General features: G+C 44.5%; 3 protein-coding genes across 5 annotated transcripts in view; 1 reads left to right on the forward strand and 2 right to left on the reverse strand.

Moving 5' to 3' along the window:
- Positions 1-48: 48 nt before the first annotated feature.
- Positions 49-8778, reverse strand: LOC146516002 (reticulon-3-B-like). Of its 3 annotated transcripts, none has more exons than XM_085161582.1 (9): positions 8687-8778; positions 3939-4098; positions 1812-1962; positions 1679-1735; positions 1472-1610; positions 906-975; positions 785-831; positions 651-709; positions 49-188 (listed from the first exon to the last, which is right to left on the reverse strand). In XM_085161582.1, the coding sequence occupies exons 2-9, from the start codon at positions 4000-4002 to the stop codon at positions 140-142; spliced, it is 636 nt and encodes a 211-aa protein (XP_085017708.1). In that variant the 5' UTR covers positions 4003-4098; positions 8687-8778; the 3' UTR covers positions 49-139. The 3 variants fall into 3 exon arrangements, with proteins under 3 accessions (XP_085017708.1, XP_085017706.1, XP_085017707.1); XM_085161580.1 differs by having other exon boundaries at positions 1812-1965; XM_085161581.1 differs by lacking the exon at positions 8687-8778 and having other exon boundaries at positions 1812-1965; positions 3939-6369.
- gemin6 (gem (nuclear organelle) associated protein 6) lies at positions 8097-9924 on the forward strand. Its single transcript, XM_085161583.1, has 3 exons — positions 8097-8534; positions 8710-9102; positions 9324-9924. Exons 1-2 carry the CDS (start codon positions 8401-8403, stop codon positions 9083-9085), a joined length of 510 nt encoding a protein of 169 aa, XP_085017709.1. The 5' UTR covers positions 8097-8400; the 3' UTR covers positions 9086-9102; positions 9324-9924.
- Positions 9925-10906: 982 nt separating this feature from the next.
- Positions 10907-18145, reverse strand: part of sos1 (son of sevenless homolog 1 (Drosophila)) — a 32932-nt gene continuing 25693 nt past the window's right edge. The window contains 2 exon segments of the mRNA XM_085161566.1: positions 10907-11718; positions 12099-12220. Coding sequence (XP_085017692.1) covers positions 11146-11718; positions 12099-12220 — 695 coding nt within the window. The 3' untranslated portion in view covers positions 10907-11145.

The following is an 18145-nucleotide window of genomic DNA, read 5'->3' on the forward strand; positions in this document are numbered from 1 at the left end:
GCTTGGACAGGTGAGGACAGCTGGGCCAGAATAAAAACACACGGCTCGTTTCTCGTCAGTCTGATTTTATTCAAAGACTTGTGAGTCACAGACAAACAGGCCAATGGGAGGAGGGGGCGGAGCTTCAACATCTCAGGTGTCACTCAGCCTTGCTCTTCTTCACAGCGCCAGGTAACTTATCCTGCAGACTGAAAACAGACACAGGACGCTTGTCAGCTGCTCGTCTGGACAGAATAATGTGAACACCTGCAGATTAGAGGTGGGCTCATCTGTGTTGACGTGGAAACTGAACATGGACGAATCAATCAGCAACCTGACTGTGAACTTTACCTATAGACAGGTGACAGTATGAACACACTGAGCATGCTCAGTTCAGTCCGACTCTTCATAAAGGTAGAACAGGTGGAGCCTTTGTAACAGAGCTCACCTGGTTCAATTAAGACAGACACTGAGTTTAGATCTGAGGTCAGCATGTGCACAGGTGAGACAGACGGCAGTTACCTGTGGACCATGGACACCTGAGACAAACATTACAGGTGCTGCAGAAATGAAGGTCAGATTGTCACCTCTGACCTCAGTGAGGCATTTAGATCAGAGTTGACCTTCGGTGAGGTCAAACATGATGAACACCTGATCACCCGTGACCTCACCTCTGCAGAGTTTCCTCCAGTTTGAGCCGAACAGCCTCAACGTGACGATCGATCTGAGCCTGAACACAGAAACACACTCTGAGCTAAGCACGGACAAACTGGGCAGAAGACGGGGACACCAGGTGTGTCGTTACCTTCTTCTTCTGGTAGATCAACGGCGTAGTGAAGAAAATGATGTCAGCTGCACACAGAGGGACAACCAATCGGAGATCAGAAAGACTGATATTTAACTCGCTCAGAGGGAAACAAACTCACCAAGGATCAAGATGGTGACGCCATTGAACACGGCACCAACGTACGTCATCACCCAGGTGACGGCCGCCAGCTGAAACACGTAGAATAAAAACATGGACCAAACACACAAACAATACACAAAATTCAATTCAGTTTTATTTATAAGGCATCAAATCACAACAGTCTCAAGGTAAAGACCCAAAATAATACAGAGAGAAACCAACAATCATATGACGCCCTATGAGCAAGCGCTTTGGCGACAGTGGGAAGGAAAAACTCCCTTTTGCTCTGATAGGGTGATATGGTACTACAAGGTCAATAAGATAAGATGGGGCCTGATTATTTCAGACCTTGTATGTGAGGAGCAGGATTTTGAATTCTGGATTTAACAGGAAGCCGATACAGGAGAAATCTGCTCTCTCTTTCTAGTCCCTGTCAGGACTCTGGGTTTTTAGGGTCGCGTACAGTAACCTCAGTTTTATCTGAATTTAGAGTTTAACTGCTTGCTGTGTGTTATCTGGCTTCATGGACAGATAGTTGAGAATACACACAACAAACAAACACACAAAATAAAAACACACACTGACCTTCAGGGAGTCGACCAGGTCCTCCACCAGTAACAGCCTCCTTGTTTGATTACTGAACCAGTTCAAGTGGATCAGAAACTGGTCAGCGAGCTGCCGAACTGACTCTGAGGACACCGAAATGTCCCTCTCCATCAGAGACCTGAAGACGAGAGCTGCAGTGAGGTTAGAATCATTAGAGCCAGGTCAGAATTGAATCACCTGGGTTACCTGAATGGATGACCATCATCGGACTTCTGGACGGCCTGGATCACGGACTTATAAACTCTGCAGACGGGATGGAGAACAGGAAGATGTTTTTCATGCTGGGTAATGCGATCTGTCTACAGCAGCTTCCACCCACCTGAAGGTGATTGTGACACAGAGGCACGCCAGGAGCAAATAGGACACCACGCTGATGACTGACAGTGTTGCCACGGAGAGAAGAACCAGCAGTGAGAGGCCGAACGCCGCTGCAGATTTCTTCGGTTCTCTCCAGTGCACGAGCTGTGAGGCTGCTGACATATTTTCTGAGATTAACCAAAACCAGCTCGATGCCAAAACAACAAACAGATACTAAAAGACAAGAAAGCAGAGAAAAGCAGGAAACCTTTGACTGGGAGAGGCACAGATATGGACAGAACGAGCAGGACTGCCACACCGATCACACCGTCACAGCAGTGAAGCAGATTCAACCATTCATGGAGGGCTTCCTCGTACGTGTGACCTGGAGTGAAGCACTCACACCATCGGAGCGGGACTGGTAATCTGGCATATGGCGCACGGAGGGGCCGCTGCACACCCCTCCGTGCCAAATGCACAGCAACCTTCAAGAATTCAATGTGATTTATGCAGTGCCAAATCACAACAGACTAATAATCACCAGCGACCTGTGAAATCCATCAGGAATTTCTAAAAACATTCCCAGAACTTAACCCTGGACCTTCAGGACCTCGACTTTAGCCCTTCACAGCAGCATCCAGTCTGCTAGGAGAAACAAGCACTGGCCTTATTATCAGCTGAAAACAAAGGAAAACGTCTGATCTTTGCTGTCAGCAAATAGTTTGGAACATGTTGCAGATGTGTTCCCTTTTTCCCATTTCAGGAGAAATGTCCCATTACTGGGACTCTCTTTTCCCCATTCACTCATCCTCAGCCCAACATCAGCTGGGCTGCTAACAAAAAAAACTTTAAAGATAATTGATCACCTTCGTTCAGCTTCTTTCTCTGTAAGCTAAAGAACCGACAGCGTTCAGGAGAAAACCCCAGCGAGCCGTGGGAGGGAAGATTTTAACAGACAGACCTCAGGCTGGGCTCGAGCGTGTAAACATGTTTTATTCCACGTGCAGAGCTCTCTGTAACTCCACCTTTTAGTTTCCCAATGATAATATATTAATCCAGGTTTAATCCCTGCAGATCAGCTGCGGTCATGTGGATCCTATTAGGAGGCGGAGCTACATTCCACAGAGATCCTGTTCAGAGCACACAAGAAAATAAGATCAACGCTGATCTGACCTGCTGACGTTTCCTCGAGAAAAACCTCAACTCCCAGAAGAACGTCGAAGATTTAATGATGAGATTTAATGCAGATAGATCATCTGACATCATCCAAGTCAGGGTTTATAGCTCAGCTTTAAACACACACACACAGACACACACACACACAGACACACAGACACACACACACACGCACAGACAAACACACACACAGACAAACACACACACACACACACACACAGACAAACACACACAAACACACACTCACACAGACACACACAAACACACACACACACTCACACACAGACACACACACACACACACTCACATACAGACACACACAAACACACACACTCACACACAGACACACACACACACACACACACACTCACACACAGACACACAAACACACACACTCACACACACACACTCACACAGACACACACAAACACACAGACAAACACACACACACACTCACACACAGACACACAAACACACACACTCACACACACAAACACACACACACACACACACACACTCACATACAGACACACACAAACACACACACTCACACACTCACACACACACACACGCACACACACAAACACACAGACACACACTCACACAGACACACACACACAAACACAAACACATGAAGCGCCTTGAGGCGACTTTTGTTGTGATTTGGCGCTATATAAATAAAATTGAATTGAATTGAATTGAATTGAAACACACACAGACACACACACACACACACACACACGCACACACACACACACACAGACACACACACACACACACACACACACACACGCACACACACACACACACAGACACACACACACACAGACACAAACAGCAGCCTGACTGACCGTCAGCTGATCAGGACAACAGAGCTTTGTTTGCCTGTTTGGTGAAACGCAGTCAGGTGAGAACAGCTGGCAGCCTCCGTCTACTCTACACTGTTTCCATGCCAACAGATCAGGTGTCTCACCTGTGTGCGTGAGGTCTCTCAGCGAGGAGGAGGAGTTGTTGGAGGACGATGAAGAGTCTGCCATGTTTCAGCTGCTCGGTCTGCAGGTCTGACCCTCCCTCTGACTCTCCAGAGCTCTGCAGCTGCTCCATCCAGCGATGACATCACCACGTGGGTGGAGCTGGAAAGAGGGGGTGACGAAGTTTAAACCCTCTGAGCTGCTCGATGTGAGCTCAGAGCGAGAATGTTCAGGAAGGTCAAAGGTCAGCCAGCTGAGATTAGTTTGAGCAGACTCAGACAAACATCCGCACACTGTTTAAGTCCAGCCAGACACAGGCGTGCTGGTAACAGTCGTTATCGATCAGACAGGAAGTGAAACCAAACGCAGCTTGAAGCGCAACAATCGTTAACCAGTAATCAATAATATTGACACAGCTGTATACATAAAAACACATCAACAGACAGGAAATGAGCTCAGCGATCGCAAGAGAGAGAGAGAGAGAGAGCAGGTTAGGATCCAACGAGATCTGTAGAAATTGGCATCACCATCCAAGGAAGATCCCTTGCACAGCTATGGAGACAGTAGGAGGGTTTGAATGTCTTTGTGTTTCCCCAACGAGCATCAGTGATCAATAATCAACAATAAACAGACTATCGGCTTCATTTCTTGGTTGTTTTCTGTTGGCAGTTTTACAGCAGTGCTGTTGTTCTACAAGCATTATTGGTGATCCTGAAACAGCACACCTGCACTGTACCTGCTGACCTCAGGTCACACTTGTTGGAATTGTGTTTTTATATTTACTCTCCAACCATAAACAGCAGCGAGTCTACAGGTGTGAGCTTAAAAATTAAAACTGTCAGGAGGAGGTGACGCTCGGAGTGGGAGAGTTTACTCTTTACTTTTATTCACAGCAGGAACGTTTTTATGAGCCGTGCTTTAGTTCAATCACTCAGACTAGTTCGCTTGGACTGGGACTGCAGTGATTTTCTCCATTAGGCTGAAGGACAGAAAACTTCAGTCTCAAAGATCTACTGTGCATGCCTCACCAGAGATCAACAGCAGCAGTGATTTAAAAAAACAGTTCTGTGTCACAAATCACCAGAATGATCATCATCATCACTAAAAGTGCTAACGAAGCTGAGCAGAGCGCGTCCAGGCCGGGGTCGCTCGGTGAACCTGCACCATGTCCCTCCACCAAGATGGTTCACTGCTCGAAGCGCTTCAGTCCTCTTTGGTGACATCTGGTGGCCAAAAATATGAACAGCAGCTTGAAATGAGCCACCTCACTGTGCAGTAGCAACTTGTGTTTAATATCAGGCTATCGGTGTGGCGCATCTGTTTTACGGTTATTTGGTTAAAAACTCATTTGTATGAAACGTTTGAATGTGGGCGTGTCCAAAAGAAGCCCGTGTCGGGCTCCAGAATATCATGTGACCAAAGATGAACTCTCTGAAATGACGTCAATGCTTCATTATGTGATTCGAGCTGTTGAAAAGACGCATCACCATCATTGGTTGGGACTATGCTTGTGCCGTGAGGTCATTCCAGGCCATCTTTTTGTTTGCTTTATGTGGAATATCCTTTTGAAGCGATGGCTTTTCTTTCTCCATATCAATCAAATCAAAGTTGATGTAACTCTGTAGAGATCTCTTTGGGCATTTCTGGTCATAAAGCAACATTGTCCAGCCTTCGACAGTAACACAGGAGTTACAGGAGCAAAAAGTGGAGAAGTTTACATCCTTTTTGATTGTTTTCAATAATCACTCCCAAATATGTAGTTTTGTTTTAACAGGTATACCATTAATCCTGACAGATTCAAATGTTTGAGAGGTAATAAGACTCATTTTCAGCCCTGACACAAGTAGCTCACATCGTTTATATTGGATAGGAAAATTGCAGTGTCATCAGCCAGGTGTGCCCATCTCTATCTAAGGGTGGGATACCCTGAAACTGTCCTTTTTTAATATGCACTCCATAATTTGTGCATAAATTGGATGCAGTTGTTCGCACTAAACCCAAACATTCACCATCTTCACTCATGTGGCGCCAGTGGGATGGCTGCCGAGGTCAAAGCTGACTGCAACAACAAATTCTTCCATGATAACAGGATCGTTGTCAGAACTCTTCGTCCCTCCTTCAAGGCCACCAGACCTTCGCTTAACCGGGCGTGGTGACACTTTCTCTCAGCTGAACACGGGATAAACATACACACATATGTGGGATGGCTGTAGCTCAGGTGGCAGAGCGGATCAGCCACTAACCGGAAGGTCGGTGGTTCAATCCCAGGTTGCTCCAGTCTGCATGCCAAATATCCTTGGGCAAGATACTAACCCCATGTTGCTCTCCGATGCATCCATCGGAGTGTGAATGTGTATGAATGTTAGATACTGCGCACTTAAGCTTAGAAGTGCTTGTGTGAATGGGTGAATGAATTAGCTGTATGAAGCGCTTTGAGTGCTCGGACAGAGTAGAAAAGCGCTATATAAGAACCAGTCCACATGCATGAAACATGTACACTGATACGCCCTCACTATCACCCTCCCTCCCCCGAATCCAACACCTCCTCCCAGGTTTACCTCCCATCTGATGTGGACAGCAGATCAGCTGGAGACGCGATCGCAGATTGCAGCGGTCCCAGATCAGCTGTCCACGCTGGAACACTCTCCCATGTTGCTTGTCTGTGTTTCGTTGTGTTATGGTGTGATGATGTCTGTGCATTCCTGGATTATCCTTCTGTGTTACATATTTCGATGTTTTTTCTCCTTGCTACCTAGCCTGACCTGTCTCCCCAATGTTTGTGTATTGTATGTACGGTTTGTCATCTCGGTTGTGGGCAACTGGAACTGACAAATAAAGGCCATCTCATCTCAACTAGCTAACATTACAGCCAACAGCTAAAACATTAGCACTAAAGACCTACACAGAATATATCGCCATAGACATACAAATAACACAATTTCAGTTTGATGAGTTTAACTGCAAAGCAGATGATGCTATTAGAAATTAAAATAATTTTAATTACTTACTTTTCACATACAGATTACTTTTTTTCTTCTTAAATTGTCCGTATTTGCCAAAATGTGCTAATTTTCACATGTGATAGAAGAACTGAATTTGGCATGTACAGGATGAGTCACATCATTTGAAACTTAGCTCTGATGGGAGAAATTGGAAGTGTTACAACTGACCCACGTTACGGTCTCCTCTACTACTGGAATTATTTTCTTGCCTATGGAGAAATTTATCCTTTTGTATTTTCTGAATGAGCCAAATATGATTTTTGGTAAATATATTTAGAAAACTATTTTCACCTCCACATATTAAATGAATAATTCTGAGTTTTCTAATAAAACATTGTTCAAAGTTTATTTTTTGTTAACTAAAGAAATATTTTGGGCATTTTTCCCGCTGTTCTCACCGTTTCCTCCTAACAGCTTTAACATCTGACTGACGGTGAGATTCTCGTTTAGACAAATTGTTTTTTCACATAATCTTATTATTCTAGAAATTATTTTCTCTCTCGTTTGTCTTTAGAGAAAGCATTTTCCTTTTGAAAAATTTCTGATATCAAATTTCATTTCCATGAAAACTCTTAAATAGTTTTGCTTGTTAACAAGTCTCAGGGCTTAACTTTGGATTCATTTAGTTTCCAACAGTCTTTATTCTAAATTTGTCCAAATAATTTCAAATCAGTCTAAACTGGACTGCTTTATGGTCTGTCAGGACTGTTGTTTCTGTCCTCATTGCTCCACATATAAAGATCTCCTGTCACGGATATGTTCGAGCTCGGATGATGTTTGGTTCATGGGGGCATCCATCCATGCTTTCATTCATCACCTCCATATAAAAGTTTAGCTGAAGGACATGAAGATAACATCTACCTTATCTTCTGTGGTTAAAAATAAATATACATTTTGCATTTTATAATTAAAGCCATTTATAAAGTGTGACTGATCAATATCAACCAAAAGTGTAATCCATTGTTCGCTGATGTTGCAGTTTAAGTGTGAACAGCTGCAAATCTGCTGTCCCCAACAGAAACGTGCTGCCTTTCTCACTCTTCTTCTTCATTATTTATGTAGTTTTTGAGTTTTTAAAGAGTCACATTTTATTTGAAATTAAATTTGTGGACTTATTTCAGGAGTTTTGGATTTTCATCAGTTAACGTATTTATTTTATTTTTGCTGTTTTATTGTGACCTCGCAGTATTACTTTTATTCTTATGTGGTTTCTCTTTAATGTTTTATGCTTTGGCCGAAGGGTCTCTATTCTATTTCTAGTCGCTTCTACTGAATGTTTTTGCTGTGCCCGCTTCGGCCTGCAGGGGGCAGCCGCGGCTCAGATTACGCCTTAAAGCGGAACTTTTGTTTCCGTGTTGTGTTTCCTCAGGAGCGTTAACAGCTGTGAACAGCAGACGGCAGGGGGTGGAGGGGTGTGTGAATCAATCATTGCTCAGCTATCGATCTCAGCACCGTGAGGTCCATGATGCAGTGCGGCTGGCCCCTCATGGGTCCGCTCAGGTGGCTTCACTACGTTAACAAAGAGGTGAAGGTGAGAGCGGGAAAAGGCGAGGAGCACCGAGGCTGGCTGTTGAGCGTGGACCCGGTGTCCGCCAGGTAACGCGCACGTGGAGCCTAATTTGTAAATCAAACAGCTGATCGTGACGAACGAGTCGAGTTTTTTTCAGCCGTTTCCTGTGAACTTTGACCTTAACTCGTTTTTTCTGCATTCCGGGTATTTGACTGATCAGGAGTCACGTGGCTCTGACCCTCTTTGTCCTGTGCCCTGCAGTGTGGTCCTGGTGTCCTTTGGTGAGGCGGTGGTGGTGCGGGTGGTGATGGGTCACGCCGTGGAGGCGGTGGAGGTCCTGCGAGCGGCTGCTGATGATGAGACGGCGAAGCGTCTGCGGTCGGTCTTCCTCCCCCCGCCGTCCCCTTGCCTGGACCCCAAGGAGCTGCGTCAGCGGAGGGATGCCGTGCGGCGGTGGCTGCAGGAGAACCGGATCCCCGTGGAGGAGGAGGGGGAGGAGCTAAAAGTGGCGGGCGTCCTGACGATCGCTGCGCCCTATAGCGCCCACGACTGCAGGAGCTCCAACCAGATCATCCTGGACCGGATCCAGAGACTTATCGGGATCCAGGACTGTACCAATCAGGGGTTGCCACTCTGAGCTGGGCCAATCACCAGGTTAGTGTGTTGTTTGAGCTCCGCCCTTTTGTCCTTTGCAGATGTAATCTAAATAAAAGGAGTTTCTAAGTGACTCACTTCCTGTAAAACTCACCTGTCCCACAGACGGACGAGTCACCGATCGCCATGATTAGTTACGTCAGCGTGGGAGGAGTTTTAAATATGTGCATAATTTTAAAAGATAAACTGGTTTTATTGTGACAGGCACAATTTCATTTCAGGTGAGAAGAGACCTGCAGCAACCACGAAGAACCAGGAAACCAGAGTGCTGGCTCACCTGGGGTCACCCGGGGTCAGGGTGTGCACGGGCGGATTTCAGTTTCTGTTGTCAGACTCCAGTAATCGATAATTATTGATCTGCTGTAATCATTGACACCTGGATTTCGCTGATGTGATTGAACATCACCTGACTCAGGTGTCTCCGGTCTGTCCTCTGAGTTCTGCTCTTTATTTGCCCGTTGCCATGGTGACACTTGCGCCTGTGGGAATGACTTGCTGCAGACTGATTCCCGGAGCGTTTTTGGAAAAGTTTCGTGTCGTTTCATACTTTGTAAAAAAAAATTCAGACTGGAGTCAAACTGTAACCCCGAGCTTTGATCTTTGTCAGTTTCAGTAAACATGGGGATGAAACGTCTACTGAATCTTCTAATCACTGTAAATAAACTGTAAGGTAATTATTGTATCTATGGTAACAAGACACCCATCCCTCCACGCATTTATTTCAATATGCTCTGCTTGGTTCTGTTTGTTGAATGCAGAGAAACAGTTGTATCCTGGGGCTTTGTGTGTGTTCACAATGTCAATAAAGTTCATTGAAACAGCCCAGCGCCACCTCATCTACTCTGATGACATGATGAATCCTGCTCCCGGCCCAAACTACTCTGCATTTATTTAGGCTGTTGTGTTTTTAACATGTTTTAGTGCTTTGTATATAGTTCAATTTAATCTGAACAAACTCCTAAAAACAGTCAGCGATCACTGTCGTCCTCTCTCGGTTTTTATTACCACTGTTCATTTTAAAGCTCAGTTTTTAAACCCCATCTACAGCCCAGCCCATGCAGCAGTATATTAATGACTAACCTCGTATTGTGGATGGATTATCTCAGTTCTCCTGACTGAAGTTTGGTCCGTTTACAGCATCCTGCCATGCGATTGCATTTGTCTCTAACCATCACGAACCCTCACGTTAATTTTTATCAAGCAGAAAAGTGTTAGCGTTCATCCTCCAGCTTCACTGTGTTTATGCTAACATAGCTGTGTCGCAATAGCAATCACGTAGCACATCATTATATACCAGCTAGTCCAACTTCAGTAACCCTACAAACGTCACTGTTTAGTTTCCTGTTTTCATCTACGTTGGAAGTGATAGCAGAGCTGTATGTTTGAATTGTTTCATAAATCTCTCAGTCAGAACATGCTATATCATGTTTAGCAGGAAGCTAGCGAGCTAACTTCCTGCTAACTTCTAACTCTGTTAAATTTCATAAATTCTGTTTTCATGGATGTTAAACTTAAATGTTACACCTGGTAAAGCAGCAACGCTGATGATTTTATTAAAGATGAAAGAATTTAGACAGTTTGTAACTCTCAGTGATGCTGCAGTGTTCGTTTGACTTTGGACCTGAAGCAGAGTTTGAACCCAGACACGACTAATGATGTCAGACTTAAAGACCACCCGCTGCTGCAGGGGCAGTAGATGTGGAGGAGCCCACCTACAAAAACCTCGACCTCCTGTCACCACAAACAGCCACAGTTCAGTTCAGCAGGTAAAATAAAGACCGATGAATTCCAGGTTTCTTCGAGCTCAGTGAAAGAAATGTTTATTCCCTTGTTTTTGTTTACATCATTAATAATGACATCACCACCATCACCATCTTCTTCATCAGGTCCACCTGAACCACTGCAGTACCTGTGTGGCTCCAGGCCAGTACCTGAGGGTCTCGTCCCTCTGAGGTCTGAGCTCAGAGATGTTCAGAATAAGAGCACATTTTTGTTTTACAGTCAGTCTCAGTTCGAAGCAGTCAGAGCTTCCTGATTGGTCCATCACACATTTTTACTTTCTTCTGATCCAATCAGCTGTAGTGTTAACTCAGTCTCCTCCACAGCCTGTCCAATCAGCTGTCCCTGAACCCTCTGGAACTCCAGGCTGTCCAATCGCACAGAGGGCGTGTCCAGCATGGAGGCGTGTCCAACAGAATCCCTCTTGTATGTCTTCGGGGGGAGTTTGGGAACACTGTGACGTGGAGGCACAGGGGGGCCATCCAAGGTGAGGGGAGGGAGTGGGGGGAGAGGTGGAGAAGGCAGGGGCAATTTCCTGGAGGTGGGGGTGACAGGAGCAGGGAGAGGGGGTGAGGAGGACAATGTGGTGGGGGTGGAGCAAATGGAGGTTGGGCCAGAGATGTTGGGGGGGAAGAAAGCCTGAGGCAGGAGGTCACAGCGGGGACGACCCTGAGGGGGGGGCAGGAGGTGTAGAGGGGAGCTGAGGGGCTCTCGTGGAGGCAGGGAGGGGGGGCTGTCAGGTGGTGATGATGACAGTGACGAGTAACGAGAGGGGTGGAGCTTACAGGTGGGCTGACGAGGTGGAATGGCGGGGGGGCTGTCCAGCTTTGACACCATCTGTGAGGGAGAAAGGGGGAGGGGTCAAACGTCACATTCAAATGAACCTTTATCAAGATTGAATGGAGAAGGCGGCGTCAGACAACAGCCCCGCCTCCCCTCACCACAGACCTTTGTTTACATTTACACCATAACAGGACGCCAACAGGTTGACACAGCAACAACTACACCCACAACAACAAGGTGGAGGCTACGCGTCTGGGCTGGAAAAGCCACAGAACCACAGGAAACACTGCTCCGGGTCTAGAAAGTAACAGCTTGAAGCTAAAAACAGGTTCTAAGAATTTGGTGGTTGCTGCTGTGTGACACACAAAGAACAGAAGGAACCCTGAAAGGTTCTTGCAGTCCAAAAGCTCCTCGGGCTAAAGCAAAGAGGGTACCTTGGAGGGGGAAGACTCAGCAGGAGCCGACTCCGGTCGTCTGCGGGGAGGAACAGGAGGAGGAACGGGAACATCCTCAGAAGCCCGGCTGAAGCTCACCATGGAGGAGACCGAAGAGGACCCTGAAAGTTACCAGACAGACACTGTTAGAACCAGGAGAACGAACAGGAGAACCATACAGCAGCAGATTGGTTTGTTGCTCGTTAACTTCACACTTTAAGTACTTCAGGGCTCCAGAGTGCGACCAACTTGGTTGCCCATGCGACCTAATTTCTCAATGCTGCGACTAAAAAAAAAAAAATTTAAAGTCTCAGCAACTCTGAAAGTCTCCATGTGGTTAACAACAGACACACATTATCCACATATCGTGGTTTAAACCATTCAGAGATGGTCAGGGGCGGGACCTCTCTGATTGGCCGTAATCCAGATATTCCTGTAGGCCTAGTGTGTATGTTTGAAAGTGTAGGTCAATAGAGAGAGGTGAGTAGGCAACAAAGGCTGTCACTTGGTGTTTGCTCGCTCTGCGGTAGAGTATTACTTCCTGTTCCTGCTCAAACACGGTGGTGTTTCTGAGTAGCTTATCTGCTTAGCAATTTAATTAAAAACTGTTAGATACATTCTTTTTTCATAGTATAATCTTCACGTGCTTCATCCAAAGCACACTCTGTGTACTCACTACCTAACTTATAGCCAAAGTATTCACTCACTGTGTCTGTACTGTTTCGCTAGCTTAGCTTAGCTCATAGCCGACTTGCTAGCAGCATGGCCTCTTCACCTGTCCCTCCTGCACTTTCCTGCTTATTGTGTCAGATGTTTAGTTACTCCTCGGCCTCCTTTAGCAGTAATGATATCTGTAACAAATGCAGCATATTTGCAGCTCTGGAGGCCAGGATTACTGAATTGGAGACTCTGCTTCGCACCCTTGATTCACCCGTAGCTAGCCAGGCCCCTGTAGCTGGTGCAGCCAAAGATAGCGTAGCTGTTCCCCGGCAGACCCCGAGCAGCTGGGGAAAGAGGGCGGCTGGGTGACGGTGAGGAGGAAGCATAGTCCTAAACAGAAGCCCCAGGTACACCACCACTGTTCATGTGTCTAACCGTTTTTCCCCACTTGGCGACACACCCGCCGGGGGTCAAACTCTGGTAATTGGTAATTCTGTTCTCAGACATGTGAAGCTAGAGACACCGGCAACCATAGTCAATTGTCTTCCAGGGGCCAGAGCAGGCGACATTGAAGGAAATTTAAAACTGCTGGCTAAGGGTAAACGTAAATTCAGTAAAATCATAATTCATGTCGGCACTAATGACACCCGGTTACGCCAATCGGAGGTCACTAAAATCAATATTGAATCGGTGTGCAACTTTGCCAAAACAATGTGGGACTCTGTAGTTTTCTCTGGTCCCTCCCCAATCAGACCAGGAGTGACATGTTTAGCCGCATGTTCTCCTTAAACTGCTGGCTGTCTGAGTGGTGTCCCAGAAACTATGTGGGCTTCATAGATAATCGGCAAACCTTCTGGAGGAAACCTGGTCTTGTTAGGAGAGACGGCATCCATCCCACTTTGGATGGAGCAGCTCTCATTTCTAGAAATATGGACAAATTTATTAAACCCCCCAAAACATGACTATCCAGAGTTGGGACCAGGAAGCAGAGTTGCAGTCTTACACGCCTCTCTGCAGCTTCTCTCCTCCTGCTACCCCCCCAAAAACCCATTTCCATAGAGACTGTGTCAGCTTCCAAAAAGACAAAAAACAAACTAAAAACCAGCAACAAACAACTTAAACATAAACAATCACAAAGAAAGAACAATATATTATCCACATCTGAACCAAAGAGTAAAACAGTGAAATGTGGATTATTAAATATTAGGTCTCTCTCCTCCAAGTCTCTGTTAGTACATGACTTAATAATTGATCAACAAATCAATTTACTCTGCCTTACAGAAACCTGGTTGCAGCAGGATGATTATGTTAGTTTAAATGAATCAACACCCCCGAGTCATTCTAACTACCAGAAATCTCGAAGCACAGGCCGAGGGGGAGGTGTGGCAGCAATTTTTCACACCAGCCTATTAATCAACCAAAGACCCAGACAGACTTTTAATTCATTTGAAAGCCTGATGCTTAGCCTCGTCCACCCCAGCTGTGAAACTCAGAAACCAGTCTTACTTGTTATCATCTATCGTCCACCTGGGCCTTACACAGAGTTTGTCTGATTTCTCAGACTTTATATCTAATTTAGTTCTGAGCTCAGATAAAATAATTATTGTGGGTGATTTTAACATCCATGTTGATGCTAAAAATGACAGCCTCAACATGGCATTTAATCTGTTATTAGACTCGATTGGTTTCTCTCAAAATGTAAAAGAACCCACCCACCTCTTTAATCACACTCTAGATCTTGTTTTAACATATGGCATAGAAACTGAACATTTAACAGTGTTTCCTGAAAACCCTCTCCTGTCTGATCATTTCCTGATAACATTTACAATAATTGATTACACAGCAGTGGAGAGTAGACTTTATCAAAGTAGATGTCTTTCTGAAAGCGCTGTAACTAAGTTTAAGAATATAATCCACCCACTGTTATCATCTTCAATGCCCTGTACCAACACAGAGCAGAGCAGCTATCTGAACGCTACTCCAACAGAGGTCGATCATCTTGTTAATAATTTCACCTCCTCACTACGTACAACTCTGGATACTGTAGCTCCTGTGAAAACTAAGGCCTCAAATCAGAAGTACCTGACTCCGTGGTATAATTCTCAAACACGTAGCCTAAAGCAGATGACTCGTAAGCTGGAGAGGAAATGGCATATCACAAAATTAGAAGATCATCATTTAGCCTGGAGAAATAGTTTGCTGCTTTATAAGAAAGCCCTCCGCAAAGCCAGAACTAGGGCTGGGCCATGTCATACAGTTCACGGTAATACCGGTATAATGTTGGGCAACGCTAAGAAAATAAAATATCGCAATAGAATATGGCTAAAACGCGCATTCCCAGTGCCTTTGTTTTCATACGCACATGGCCGAAAAAGCATGGCAGCAACGGAGAATGAGAAGGGAGAAAGCGCCTCGTTGAGCGAAGTGGATGAATTGGTTTGTAAAAATGCTGCAACTTCAGTGATGTGGAACGGGTTTGGTGTTTGTCCGTCAGATACTCACCAAAGCACATATTTTTGTACAACATGCAAGCGGCCGTCGTTATTGCCGTATTTGTCGGACTAAGGTGCTCGTAAATCTGGGAGTAATCTGGGTCCAAAACTCCGACTTCTTCAGGTCCAAAGTCAAATGAACACTGCAGAATCACTGAGAGTTAAAAACTGTCTAAATTCTTTCATCTTTAATAAAATAATCAGCGTTGCTGCTCTACCAGGTGTAACAATTAAGTTTAACATCCAGGCATCCATGAAAACAGAATTTATGAAATTTAACAGAGTTAGAAGTTAGCAGGAAGTTAGCAGAAATTAGCCCGCTAGTTTCGCTAGTTACCTAAGCATGATATAGCATGTTCTGACTGAGAGATTTATGAACAAATTCAATCGTACGGCTCTGCTATCACTTCCAACATAAATGAAGACAGAAAACTAAACAGCAGTGACGTTTGTAGCGTTACTGAAGTTGGGCTAGCTGGTATATAATGATGTGCTACGTGATCGCTAGCGACACAGTTATGTTAGCATAAACAGTGAAGCTGGAGGATGAACGCTAACACTTTTCCACTCAATAAAAGTTAACGTGAAGGTTCCTGATAGTGAGAGACAAATGCAATCACATGGCAGGATGCTGTAAACGGACCAAACTTCAGTCAGGAGAACAACTGAGATAATCCATCCACAATACGAGGTTAGTCATTAATATCCTGCAACAACATGGGAACAGAGCAGCTGTGATAGAATACAGCATTAATGAATCAATGGTACAGAAGTGGAGGAAACAAGAAGAATGAGTTGAATAAAGTTTGATTTATCTGACTGCTTTGTTTTGCTTAATGTGCCTTATAATCCCGTGCACCTTATGGTCGTAAAAATACGTATTTGACGTTTTTATTTGGCACACTGCAGCTTAATGTTGCAAAGCAGCTCTTTCTAACTTCAGTGGATATCATACATGGTAATGCTCAGGATATGTCAGCACATTTCTACTGGAAATGCATTTTGGTTAAACTTTCAGCAAGGAATTTGCATTTGCACTGTTAAATGTTTATATAGCTTTAATGCACATAAAAAACAGCTGCTTGTTTAAGAAAAATAAATGGATGTTTTTTGGGCTTTTTTGCGCTAGTAAAGTTGTGGAGTATTTTGTCTCGCATCAATTATATCGTCAGTTATATCGTTATCGCAAAGTTTCAAATATACATTGTGATAAATATTTTTGGCCATATCGCCCTGCCCTAGCCAGAACATCTTACTATTCATCACTGATTGAAGACAATAAGAACAACCCCAGGTTTCTCTTCAGCACTGTAGCCAGGCTGAAAAACAGTCAGAGCTCTGTTGAGCCAACCATCCCTTTAACGTTAACTAGTAATGACTTCATAAACTTCTTCACAAATAAAATTCTAATCATTAGAGAAAAAATTACCAATAATCATCTCACAGATGCAATATTATCTACAGCTACTCTTAGTACCATTGATGTTAAGTTAGACTCTTTTTCTCCAATTGATCTTTCTGAGTTAAATTCAATAATTACTTCCTCCAAACCATCAACGTGTCTTTTAGACCCCATTCCTACAAAACTGCTCAAAGAAGTCCTGCCATTGATTAATTCTTCGATCTTATATATGATCAACCTATCTCTAATAATCAGCTATGTACCACAGGCCTTCAAGCTGGCTGTAGTTAAACCTTTACTCAAAAGCCATCTCTAGACCCAGCAGTCTTAGCTAATTATAGGCCAATCTCCAACCTTCCTTTATATCAAACATCCTTGAAAGAGTAGTTGTCAAACAGCTAACAGATCATCTGCAGAGGAATGGTTTATTTGAAGAGTTTCAGTCAGGTTTCAGAGTTTATCACAGCACAGAAACAGCTTTAGTGAAGGTTACAAATGATCTTCTTATGGCCTCTGACAGTGGACTCATCTCTGTGCTTGTCCTGCTAGACCTCAGTGCAGCGTTCGATACTGTTGACCATAATATCCTATTAGAGCGATTAGAACATGCTGTAGGTATTACAGGTACTTCGCTGCAGTGGTTTGTATCATATCTATCTAATAGACTCCAATTTGTGCATGTAAATGGAGAGTCCTCTTCTCACACTGAGGTTAATTATGGAGTTCCACAGGGTTCGGTGCTAGGACCAATTCTGTTTACATTATACACGCTTCCCTTAGGCAGCATCATTAGAAGACATAGCATACATTTACACTGCTATGCAGATGACACCCAGCTCTATCTGTCCATGAAGCCAGATAACACACACCAATGAGTGTTAAACTGCAGGAATGTCTTAAAGACATAAAGACCTGGATGGCCGCTAACTTTCTGCTTCTTAATTCAGATCAAACTGAGGTTATTGTACTCTGCCCTGAAAATCTTAGAAATATGGTATCTAACCAGATTCTTCCTCTGGATGGCATTACCTTGGCCTCCAGTAACACTGTGAGGAACCTTGGAGTCATGTTTGACCAGGACATGTCCTTCAACGCACATATTAAACAAATATGTAAGACTGCTTTCTTCTATCTGTGCAACATCTCTAAAGTTAGAAATATCCTGTCTCAGAGTGACGCTGAAAAACTAGTTCATGCATTTATTACTTCCAGGCTGGACTACTGCAATTCATTATTATCAGGAAGTCCTAAAAACTCCCTGAAAAGCCTTCAGCTAATCCAAAATGCTGCAGCAAGAGTCCTGACAGGGACTAGAAAGAGAGAGCAGATTTCTCCTGTTTTGGCTTCCTGTTAAATCCAGAATTCAAAATCCTGCTCCTCACATACAAGGTCTTAAATAATCAGGCCCCATCTTATCTTAATGACCTTGTAGTACCATATCACCCTATTAGAGCACTTCGCTCTCGCTCTGCAGGCCTACTTGTTGTTCCTAG

Source organism: Neolamprologus multifasciatus, chromosome 6 (genome assembly GCF_963576455.1).
Source record: "Neolamprologus multifasciatus chromosome 6, fNeoMul1.2, whole genome shotgun sequence".
Lineage (NCBI taxonomy): Eukaryota > Metazoa > Chordata > Actinopteri > Cichliformes > Cichlidae > Neolamprologus > Neolamprologus multifasciatus.